At 45.1% G+C, this 11,870-nt stretch overlaps 1 protein-coding gene across 1 annotated transcript in view; it reads left to right on the top strand.

Moving 5' to 3' along the window:
- LOC308362669 (uncharacterized protein) overlaps positions 1-11,870 on the top strand; it is a gene marked incomplete at both ends in the record, with an annotated part of 33,107 nt that extends 21,237 nt beyond the window's left edge. The window contains 22 exons of the mRNA XM_080835398.1: positions 371-439; positions 775-843; positions 944-1,012; positions 1,277-1,348; positions 1,587-1,655; positions 1,967-2,038; positions 2,255-2,323; positions 2,475-2,543; positions 2,719-2,787; positions 3,134-3,202; positions 3,406-3,474; positions 5,065-5,133; positions 5,485-5,553; positions 5,693-5,773; positions 6,533-6,568; positions 6,748-6,784; positions 6,910-7,085; positions 8,398-8,776; positions 9,711-10,174; positions 10,680-10,806; positions 11,202-11,393; positions 11,857-11,870. Coding sequence (XP_080691524.1) covers positions 371-439; positions 775-843; positions 944-1,012; positions 1,277-1,348; positions 1,587-1,655; positions 1,967-2,038; positions 2,255-2,323; positions 2,475-2,543; positions 2,719-2,787; positions 3,134-3,202; positions 3,406-3,474; positions 5,065-5,133; positions 5,485-5,553; positions 5,693-5,773; positions 6,533-6,568; positions 6,748-6,784; positions 6,910-7,085; positions 8,398-8,776; positions 9,711-10,174; positions 10,680-10,806; positions 11,202-11,393; positions 11,857-11,870 — 2,409 coding nt within the window. The remainder of the gene's footprint in view (positions 1-370; positions 440-774; positions 844-943; positions 1,013-1,276; positions 1,349-1,586; positions 1,656-1,966; positions 2,039-2,254; positions 2,324-2,474; positions 2,544-2,718; positions 2,788-3,133; positions 3,203-3,405; positions 3,475-5,064; positions 5,134-5,484; positions 5,554-5,692; positions 5,774-6,532; positions 6,569-6,747; positions 6,785-6,909; positions 7,086-8,397; positions 8,777-9,710; positions 10,175-10,679; positions 10,807-11,201; positions 11,394-11,856) is intronic.

The raw sequence follows: 11,870 nt of genomic DNA, 5'->3' as shown, positions 1-11,870 counted from the left end.
AAGTGGATAATGCTTTATTTGGAAAGTCCGCCTACAGGGACTTTACGGAAGGATGGTTGAAATTCCAGTTCAGTCTTTCTGCCTGTTCACTGAACATCATCTGAATCAAACCCAAGCCCTATCCCTAACTGTAACCATACATTGAAGTTAACGATGTTTTAACAACAGATAGTTTGTTTATAATCTGAACATTGGTAGATGGTCTATAGGGGCCCATCCAAATAAAGTGTGACCCGAAAGTGTAAGTCTTTTGGCATAACCTTCCGTAGCATTCATTCAAGGAGTTTCAACTTGTACTTGACGCTGACAGACCGTTCCATGCAGGCTACGCCGTTCATTGTTCTGTCTGTGTATGTGGCCCAACTCTTAGGGTGATTTTGGGCCTCCCGGATCTCCAGGTTCACTCGGTCCACCAGGAGCAGGTGTCCAAGGAGAGAAGGTACTGGATTTCTCACAAGCATGTGTGTGTTTATGTGGCCATTAGTCATTTTCTGTGTGTGCACCCAGGTGTGCCAGTGTGTGTGTGTGCGTGTTGGTATGTGTGTGTGTGTGTGTGTGTGTGTGTGTGTGTGTATGTGAGTCTGGGTGTGCTTGTGTGATTGGCTCTCTCAGTTTAAAAAAAGATGTAAATATTGAACATACTGTCCTTCATTATGAGTTCCTGTCATCATCAGCTAAGAATCTGTCTGTCTTGTGCCTTGATGTCACATATTGATAACTGTTGACTGTGTATGCTAGTAGGCCAATGTGATTGCCTGTGCTTAAATCCCATAGGGTATAGAAGGACCCAGGGGGCCCCCAGGCCTGCGTGGACCAACAGGGGAGGGGTTCACAGGAGCGAAGGTGCGTGTGTGTGTGTGCTGGTGTGTGTGCTAAACAGAAGGCTAAGTTCATAAATGCATCTTATGCTTACGTGTATGTCTTTGGTCTCTCTCTAATGCAGGGAGATCAGGGGCTGCCTGGGGAGATCGGGTCACCGGGGGATAGAGGAGCGGGAGAGCCTGGGCCCAAGGTAAGTCTGGAGAGGTAGGAGGAGGGCAAGGAAAAACTCCCTGTTAATCAGAAAGAAACCTTAATGAGAACCGCTGCACATAAGGGGGCCCCATCTGCTGTGGGCCGCGTCAGTGCAGTAAAATCAGATATCTGGCATTTTGACTGTGCCTTATATGATCTCAGGAGTTATGGCACAAATACCAGTAAATAATGCCAGTGATTGTTTATATTAAGGTGTACAAAGAACCCATTTCTTTAATGATGTATTTGTGTGTTTCTTTAGGGTGAACCAGGGTTTACTGGGTTTGCTGGGGTACCTGGTCTTCCAGGAGAAGATGGAGCTCCTGGTCAGAAGGTATATGGAAAAAATATTAATTAGATCATTCATGTACATGGATTAACATGAATGTATCCACAGAAAGTACTGTAAGTAAGACATGTATTAACTGGTACTGGTTTGTCTCCTTCTCTCTCCTTCACTCTCCCCCCTCTCTCCCTCCCTCTCTCTCTCTCTCTCTGTCTATCTCTCTCTCTCTCTCTCTCTCCCTCTCTCTCTCTCTCTCTCTCTCTCTCTCTCTGTTTGTGTTTATTAGGGAGAGCCAGGGGTTCTAGGTTTAAGGGGACCTGAAGGGGCACCAGGGGTTGGCACTCAGGGGGAGAAGGTAAAGTCATTCATCTTGTAAATAATATCTTCAATTATGTTATTATCAGTCTGTTTGTGTGTTGTGTGTGTGTGTGTGTGTGTGTGTGTGTGTGTGTGTGTGTGTGTGTGTGTGTGTGTGTGTGTGTGTGTGTGTGTGTGTGTGTGTGTGTGTGTGTGTGTGTGTGTGTGTGTGCCTGCGTGTGCGTGTGCGTGTGTGTTTGTGTGTGTGTGTGTGTGTGTGTGCACTTATGTGCACCTAAATGTCTATGTTGGTGAGTTAAGTCATGTGTAGCTGGCGGTTAAGTTATGCTGCGTATTGTGCTTCTGCAGGGTGACCAAGGTCAACGAGGTGTTAGGGGATTGTCTGGGCCAAATGGCGTGGCTGGACCCTCAGGGCCAAAGGTAAGACATCTTGTGTTTTTTTTTTATTTGTTTATTCGTTTTTATTTTTATTTTCCTTCCAGTTGAGTCAGAGCCACTGTCCAATGTTATTTGCATTCTTGTGCAACGGATTAACTCAGCAGTGTATCACATCCACAACTCCCTGATTGGAACTCTTAATACTGATCGTTTAGCCCTTTAGATCATTATTGAATACCTTGCAATCTGATTGTGTAGGGTGAGCCAGGTAGTGCTGGCCGAATTGGATTTCCAGGGATGCCCGGACGTTCGCAAGTTGGACCAAAGGTAAGCCTGTCAGTCAACCAACGCCCATATGCCCATACCACCTTATGCGTGTTATACCAATGAAATTCCTCAGGAGGAACATTGAAACGTATTAGATTGTGTATACACCGTAATATCCACTGACCTGTAACTATGTATTTATGATGCTTAGGGTGATATTGGTTCACCTGGACCAGTTGGCCCAATCGGAGAGGCTGGCTATGGACTTCCTGGTCCAAAAGTGAGTTATAATCCCACACTCCAATTCATATTCCAGGATGCACAGAATTCATAACTGATATTTGATTGATGACAACTGCTACTGTATGCCTTGAGACAATCAGTGTTTTATTTTGTTTTCGTCTGTTTATTTGTTGTCCATTCCAGTTTTTTATTCATCCTTTTACCTTCTATAGGGTGACCGGGGAGACCAGGGTCCTGCAGGTCCATTTGGACCCAAAGGGGAGGGATATCCGGGTCCTAACGTAAGCCCTACTCTACGCATCTGTTGGTCAGCTGTGTTTGTTTTCAGTAGGCCTTTGATGTTAGATGGTTTTGTTAGTTCTCAGGTTTAAGTTCCCAGGTTAATTTTGTTGTTGGTTGCTTACTGTGGTCATGACATTTACATTTACATTTAGTCATTTAGCAGACACTTTTGTCCAAAGCGACGTACAAGGGAGAGAACAGTCAAGCTAAGCGCTGGTGTAACAATAAATACTACTTTACATAAGAAATAGAAAAATGACATAGAAAAGAAAAAAGAAGGGCAGGAATGTAACTGCTGTAAGTGCAAGTTAAGCACACTCACGAATATGATTCTGTATCCCTCAGGGCCCTCCTGGTCTTACAGGACTTCCTGGTGAACCTGGTCAAGAAGGGTTGGGCTTTCCTGGACCAAAGGTACAAACATCACCTCTGTGTGTGTGTGTGTGTGTGTTTGTGTGTGTGTGTGTGTGTGTGTGTGTGTGTGTGGATGGGTGTGTTCAGTGCTGTGTCATACCTCTTTCTGTCTCTCTCTCTCATTTTTGTGAATGTGTTTGCTAAATGTAAATGGGTGTATGTGTTATAATACAATTATTAGTAAATAAGATGTTTGTCACCAGGGCGATGTAGGCTTCAGAGGTTTGCCCGGTTTGACTGGACCTCCAGGAGAGGGGCTGCAGGGACCACCAGTAAGTCCAGAAACAGAAACATACATCTCTAAATGTCTCCGTCTCTAAATGTCTCATCTCTAAATGTCTCCGTCTCTAAATGTCTCATCTCTAAATGTCTCCAACTCTAAATGTCTTCATCTCTAAATGTCTCCAACTCTAAATGTCTTCATCTTTAAATGTCTCCATCTCTAAATGTCTCCGTCCCTAAATGTCTCCATCTCTAAATGTCTCTCTCTCTCTCCAGCTATCACAGTTTCTCCCTTTCTCTATCAATTCTCTCTCTCTCTCTCTGTCTCTCTCTCTGTCTCCAGCTATCTCAGTTTCTCCCTTTCTCTATCCATTCTCTCTCTGTCTTTGTCTCCATGTCTCTTTGGCTATCAATTTTTCTTTTTCTCCATCAATCTCTCTCTCTCTCTATTTCATGCACATGGTTGTTCATTTTTCCATTATTTCTCTCTCTATCTCTCTCTCGCCCTCTGCCCAATTAGATTCCTCTGGCCTAAGCACACACGGACTGTCTTAGTTTACACTTAAAACAGCCAGGTAGCTCCCTCTTTGAACACTCTGTAACAGTAACCCGATCTCACAGTGCTGGAGTTATGATCTTATGGTTCTTTTTATCTGGTGCTATTGAAATGGATGAGTGTCTAATCCTGGACAAAAGCTGAATTGGATCAGACCCAGGTGATCTTGAGGGGTGGTTGGATCAGACCCAGGTGGTCTTGAGAGGTGGTTGGATCAAACCCAGGTGATCTTGAGGGGTGGTTGGGTTTATTCAGTTAAATCAAATCCCATCTGATCTGTCATAAAGGATCCACGGGGATGTTGTGTTCAAAGGCAGCACGAATAAGCATATCATTCTAACAGGTCATCTATCATGGCTCTGAAGCCATGCTAGTGCACACACACACACACACATACATACACACACACATATGCTCTTTTTATCTCTCACTCACTTATGCGCACATACACACACACACACACACGCACTGCCACACAATCACACACAGGCACACGCACATGCACACGCACACGCACACACACGACACACACACACCTGCAGGCACAGAGAGAAAGTAAGACAAAGATAGAAACCATCTGCTACTACATGTGTTTAAACACCACCGCTGGCCATGGTTATTATAACCAGGCAGACTGTCCCTCTAAGCTGCTTATAGTACATTTCCTACAGAGGGGAAGAGGGATGAGGGACATGGCTCAGAGAAGAGAGAGGGAAGTATAGAGTCAAGCCAGTTGTCTGCCAAACAGACACACACACACCTACTGTATGTACACAAACACACACACTGTTGTTAACCACAGTCTACCTTGCATTCAGAAAATATTGAGAACCTTAATTTTCCTCAAATTTTGTTACATTGCAGACTTATACTAAAATGGTTTAAATTAAGTTCCCCCTCATCAATCTACACTCAATACCCTGTGCTTTTTGCCAAAGCACATCTCTGGCAACAAAGTGACCTATCATTGATCTGTGTCTGCATTAATGTAACGTTGTGCCTGGTCTCTGATCTGTGCATCTCTCTCTCTCTCTCTCTCTCTCTCTCTCTCTCCCTCTCTCTCTCTATCTCTTCTGTCCTACAGGGAAACCAGGGAAGGCCGGGGCCTCCAGGACCAGTAGGTCCCCAAGGAGTCAGTATCCAGGGTCCAAAGGTAAACCTTCCTATTCACTGAAATACTCGCATATCCACAAGCATACATGTAAATTTAAGTTTAAAGGTAAAAAAAACACTAGACACACACAACACATGAACATGTTAGGATTAGCAAGGAAATACGAGTACTTAACTCAGTGTCATGTGTCCCCGACATCTTCACACTTAGCTTAGCTCATGCGCACACACACACACACACACACACACACACACACACACACACACACTCACACTCACACACACACACTCACACACTCACTCACTCACTCACTCACTCACTCACTCACTCACTCACTCACTCACTCACTCACACATTTACTCTCTTCCTTGTTGTTGTGGGTGCTCTTAGGGGGAACCAGGATCTCAGGGGATAACGGGGCCGAGGGGCCCCCCAGGAGAGGGGCTCCACGGGGCCAAGGTAAGCGATGACCTCACTCACAGCATCCTATAGACCTTCTCCTGTAAGATTCCCCTTTGAATTCATCCAATTCCTCTCTCTCTCATCCAATTCCTCTCTATCTCATTCCTCTCTCTCTCTCTCCCCTCCTATCTCTCAGGGAGATCGCGGTTCCCACGGGGAGAGAGGACTTAAGGGCATCAAAGGAGACTTTGGGGATCCTGGCGTTCCTGGCGAATCAGTGAGCAGCTCCATACATCATATTACACACAATGGCATGCTATATGTTGTAACTGATAGCACATACAGTGCATTAGGAAAGTATTCAGACGCTTTCAAGTTTTCCACATTTTGTTTAGTTTCAAACTTGTCTTACAGTGGATTCAATTAATTTATTCATCTAATCAATATACACACAATACTCCACAATGTCAAAGCAAAGTGTTTTGTTCATTTAAAAGAAAAAAAATGCTGCAATGTCCCATTCTATCCCATCCCATAAGTATTCTGACCCTTCACTAAGTACTCAGAACCTTCGGCAGTAATGGTAGCCTTTTGTCAGCGTTCCGAATGCACAGTATGGCTATAGATATCCTTCAGACAGAGCACACTGACCAGGGGAGTTTCGGTAAATATGATGCTACATGGCATACTACATAGTATGCCATTCCATAGTATGGACAGGACCCTGCTAAGGGTTCAATACTTTTAGTTTTCTGTAAATGTAGGTCACCTTCTAAAAGTTTGTTTTTTTGCATTTCCCTCACTGCAACCGTATGTTTCTTTTAGTTCCAGTTGGTCAAGGAGAATGTCATGTTCTGTTTCATAATCACCCCTGTCATGTCACTGAACATTATGTATATATGTATGTTTGTATGTGTGTGTGTGTGTGTGTGTGTTTGTGTGTTTGTGTGTGTGTGTGTGTGTGTGTGTGTGTGTGTGTGTGTGTGTGTGTGTGTGTGTGTGTGTGTGTGTGTGTGTGTGTTTCTCTGTGTCTTAGGGGAGACCAGGTGTGAAAGGAGAAGTAGGCCTCACGGTAAATGTACCCACTTGAATGTTAATGTAGACATACATATATGGTGGCTGTCTTTACTGTTGTTATACGTCTGGTACGTACACAATCAGATAATATACTTGCATACATCCAGTGTTGTACATGATGGAGGTAATATCTAAATGTCTGACGATATGCAATCTGATTCACATCCAAAACAGAGAGAAGATGTCATCAAATTGATCAAGGAGATTTGTGGTAACCATTAAAACACTCACACATCAGCCCTTTAAACTTTACATTTTTTTCCCCCCATAGCTGATTGTTGGCTCACGGATCTGAGAGATTGTTTGTCTTTTATTGGCGGCCATCTTTCTCTACAGGCTGTGGCGTCAAGTGCAAGAACGTTCCCATGGAGCTTGTGTTTGTCATCGACAGCTCGGAGAGTGTGGGTCCTGACCATTACAACATCGTGAAGAACTTTGTGGCGGCGCTGGTGGATCGTGTGACCATCGGTCATAACGCCACACGCGTGGGCTTGGTCCTCTACAGCCATGAGGTCCGTTAGTTTCATTTATTGATCCCAAGAGGAAAATCATTCAGTTAATCTATTTTACAGATGCACCATGGTTACGTGGTTAGATAGTAACCAACTAGCCACACTTTTTATAGTTTTACATTTGCTCCACAGCTAGAAGGTTGGTTAGTTACTTTACTGTTTTTGGTGAAAAAATATCTTTCCCTGCCAACACCCTTTCGATTTAAAGTATATGTCAGCCAGCAGCATTGAACCAACTAGAATGCGTTTCGTGAACGAACTGCGAGAGTGTGCTTGCTCTGTTGCGGCCATGACAGAGAGAACAAGTGCCTTAGAATTGGGGCAGGTGTCAGCCGTGTGCGCCTGCCACACACACTCTCCCTGCTGGATGAGCATGCACAAATTAGTATGCACGAGTGAGTATGCATGAGTGAGTATGCATGACTGAGTATGCATGAGTGAGTAAACATGAGTGAGCATGCATGAGTGAGTATGCATGAGTGAGTATGCACGAGTGAGTAAACATGAGTGAGTATGCATGAGTGAGTATGCATGAGTGAGTAAACAAGAGTGAGTATGCATGAGTGAGTATGCATGAGGTGAGTATGCATGAGTGAGTAAACATGAGTGAGTATGCATGAGTGAGTAAACATGAGTGAGTATGCATGAGTGAGTGTGCATGAGTGAGTATGCACGAGGGAGTAAACATGAGTGAGTATGCATGAGTGAGTATGCATGAGTGAGTATGCACGAGTGAGTAAACATGAGTATGCACGAGTGAGTAAACATGAGTATGCATGAGTGAGTAAACATGAGTAAGTATGCACGAGTGAGTATGCATGAGTGAGTATGCACGAGTGAGTAAACATGAGTGAGTATGCATGAGTGAGTAGAGCCCTGGTATGGAAGGTGTCTCTTAATATTCCTAGTTATACAGTTGAATAGAGAGGGACAGAGAGAGAAGAGGAGCCTTGGGACCTTGGCGCAGGTGTCAGTGAAGCACAGGTGCAAGCCAGTTTAATGACCCTATTATGATGTCATAATGCCACAGAGTTCTGCCATGCAAGTCTATGGGGAAAAAAGGTGATGGAAAAAGAGGAATAAAAAAAGAGTGGCAAGGAGTACCGCCACAAAAAGATATAGCAGGGTGCACCGGTTCGGGCCGGACGTTTCGGTGTTTGAACGGCGTCTGTACCTCGAACGGGCGAGGCCTGATTCGATGCAAGAAAAACGGGAAGAATAAATAACGAAGAACAATAGTGTGCTCCCCTTCGGAATTAGAAGGTTTTTTTTACAACTTTTTACTTATTAATCACATATTTCTCAACTGCAGGTCAAAACTGAATTCGAACTGACAACCTACACAAATAAGCAGGATGTGAAGCAGGCGGTCCGTAACATGCCCTACATGGGCGAGGGCACCCACACGGGCAGCGCCATCCGCATGGCCATACGGGCATTCAACAGCGCTCGACCCAGCGTGCGGAAGGTGGCGGTGGTCATCACAGACGGGCAGACGGACAAGCGTGACCCCGTCAAGCTGGACATCGCTGTGCGGGAAGCACACGCCATTAACATAGAGATGTACGCGCTGGGCATCGTGAATGCCAGTGACCCAACGCAGGCGGAGTTCCTGCACGAGCTCTACCTCATCGCCTCCGATCCCGACAGCGAACACACCTACCTCATAGACGACTTCAACACGCTGCCAGGTAAACACTCTACCTCCCTGCCCAAACAAACTCAAAATCCATGTAGAGGTGCAGTCCGTGATTCGAATCCACTAGACGTTTTGTCAAATTCAGCTAACTGCTCATGGTCCTGCATCTGTGTGTACTTCGTGTGCGGAAGTTCGTGGTCGAAAGCCTTCCCAGTATTGCCAGAGAGATTGAGGTGATTTAGCAGACGCTTTTATCCAAAGCGATTTACAAGGAATTTTGCATTTATACATCAAGAGCAGTTTAGGGGTTCACACTTACACTTAGTAAGGAGGAGTGGGGAATCGAACTGCAACCTTGCAATTACTAAACGACTCCTCTACCTTAAGTCTGCTGTCTCCGTCTCTCATCACAAGATCCCTGCAATGGTGTTCTCAACAACGTTGATGACGTCAGATACTAAAAAAATATGAGTTATGAGAATATGAGAAATGTTTACTCAAACAAATACATTCCAATACAATTAAAACGTCTTCACTTGCTCAGAAAACTTATACATTTGAAGTTGGGTCAACTAAATACCAGGTTTTAAGTACTGAATACATAATGTTAATAATAAGTAAGTAGAACTGTTTGGGTTTACAGTGTAGTTTCTGACACCACACACTGATCCAGTAGTTGCTGGGTGTTTGAGTTCCTTGGTATTTGCTCAAACTTGTTGAGGCAATTAAAGTTAGCCTTCAGGCAAACATTATTTTTACATACCCATTATTTCTAATCTTTTTAACGTCATAGTTTGACAACCGCCAATTCTGTGGTTTTAGTTCAAGTACATCAGCTTCTTAAGGCTCCAACATTAGTTTCAGCAGTTGCGTTTTTCACCTGTTGTTATCTTATAATGCTGGCCTAAAACAATACATGTATTCTGTTTTGCTTCTACCTACCATTTATTTCCTGTTAACAGTATGAAATCTGTTTGACCTTCTAGCTCTGGAAAGTAAACTGGTCAACCAGTTCTGTGAGGACGATTCTGGTGCTCTGATCTACAACCGTGTCAGTGGCTACCTTAACGGCTTCAATGGTTACAACGGTAACAATGGTTACAACGGTCACAATGGCCAACGCAATCTCATCCCTAACACCGATGGCTATGGAAACAACAACAGACAAACACTGAACGGGAGAACACCACTGACGCCCACTGACACACACTCTGGAACACATAGAGACACACACACATCGTCACACTCTGGAACACATAGTGGCACACACACCTCACCACACTCTGGGACCCATAGTGGCACACACACGAGGACCCATTCTGGAACACTTAGCGTTACACACACAGGGACACACTCAACATCACACTCTGGCACACACACAGGTACACACACTGGAACACACTCAGGTCGGGACCGCACACACACTGCTGTCATTGGAGGAAGAACAGAGGTCAGTCTAACTTTTTTGGAGTCCAGTACTAAATTATGTCAGTTTTTTATATTACTTTGTCCAACACTTGTTTGTGTTGTGTGTGTGTGTCTCATTGTGTGCGAGTGCGTGTCTGTGTCTGTGTCTGTGTCTGTGTGTCTCATTGTGTGCGAGTGCATGTCTGTGTCTGTGTCTGTGTCTGTGTGTCTCATCGTGTGCGAGTGCGTGTCTGTGACTGTGTCTGTGTCTGTGTCTGTGTCTGTGTCTGTGTCTGTGTCTGTGTCTGTGTCTGTGTCTGTGTCTGTGTCTGTGTCTGTGTCTGTGTCTGTGTCTGTGTCTGTGTCTGTGTCTGTGTCTGTGTGCGTGTGTCTATGTCTGTGTCTGTGTCTGTGTGCGTGTGTCTGTGTCTGTGTCTGTGTCTGTGTCTGTGTCTGTGTCTGTGTCTGTGTCTGTGTCTGTGTCTGTGTCTGTGTCTGTGTCTGTGTCTGTGTCTGTGTCTGTGTGGGTGTACATGTGTGTACAACAGCATGGTGGTGGTGCCACTGGAGACACACACACTTTGACCCACCCCCATGACAACAGGACATCTGTCAACAGGACGTCCACGTCCTCTGTTACATACGTCCCTGCTCCTCAACCCCCTTTCCCTGAAGGTACACACTCTCAATATTTCAGCCTCTAATCCAACAAATGATCATCTATATTTTGTCTATATGTGTCTGTATGTCTTCACAATTCTATGTTTCCTGTACTGTGATCTTGTGATCATGTTTACATACAGTATATCCATGCTCTCAATTAGTGCTACAGTATATCCCTGATCTCCATTAGTGATACAGTATAGCCATGCTCTCCATTAGTGATGCAGTATATCCCTGATCTCCATTAGTGATACAGTATATCCCTGATCTCCATTAGTGATACAGTATATCCCTGATCTCCATTAGTGATACAGTATATCCATGATCTCCATTAGTGGCTGTTGTTGTTTCAGCAATGAGTGGACGCTGTGAACTGTAATACGGTACTTCCTGTCTCTCCGTAATAGAGATAGTACCTCTGGACCCCCGCTGTGGGCTGCAGCTGGACCCAGGCTCGTGCCGTGAGTACATCATCCGCTGGTACTATGAACGGCAGGCCAACGCCTGCGCCCAGTTCTGGTACGGAGGATGTGAAGGAAACCGCAACCGCTTCGACACGGAGGAGGAGTGCAAGAAGACCTGCGTGGGCAGGAGAGCAGGTGCACATGTCACACACATTAACCCCCCCCCCCACACACACACACGTATGCGTTTAGACCCCCAGACATGCACATCTCACTCTCTGTCTTTCTCTCTCACACACACACACAGACAAATACACACACACACGTATAGACCCCCAGGCATGCACATCTCACTCTCTGTCTTTCTCTCTCACACACACACACAGACAAATACACACACACACGTATAGACCCCCAGGCATGCACATCTCACTCTCTGTCTTTTTTTTTACACACACACATACGCCAAAAATCTTCATATTCATGAGTTTATTCTTTCTGCTTATTTCTGTAGATGGTTAACGCAGAGGCGCCGGAGCGCCTGAACACCTCATGTGTCCTGCACCTCGTCCTACCACCCCAGCCCCCCCCCCCCCCCCCATACTGCACCTCTTCCTCCCCTGGTGTTCTGCACACTGCACACCAACGCCTCCAACAGCCCAGCTGTGTTAA

The sequence above is a fragment of the Sprattus sprattus genome (genome assembly GCF_963457725.1).
Source record: "Sprattus sprattus genome assembly, chromosome: 3".
NCBI lineage: Eukaryota > Metazoa > Chordata > Actinopteri > Clupeiformes > Clupeidae > Sprattus > Sprattus sprattus.
The sequence above is the reverse complement of the archived record's forward strand: the minus strand, read 5'-3'. Positions and strand labels throughout refer to the sequence as shown.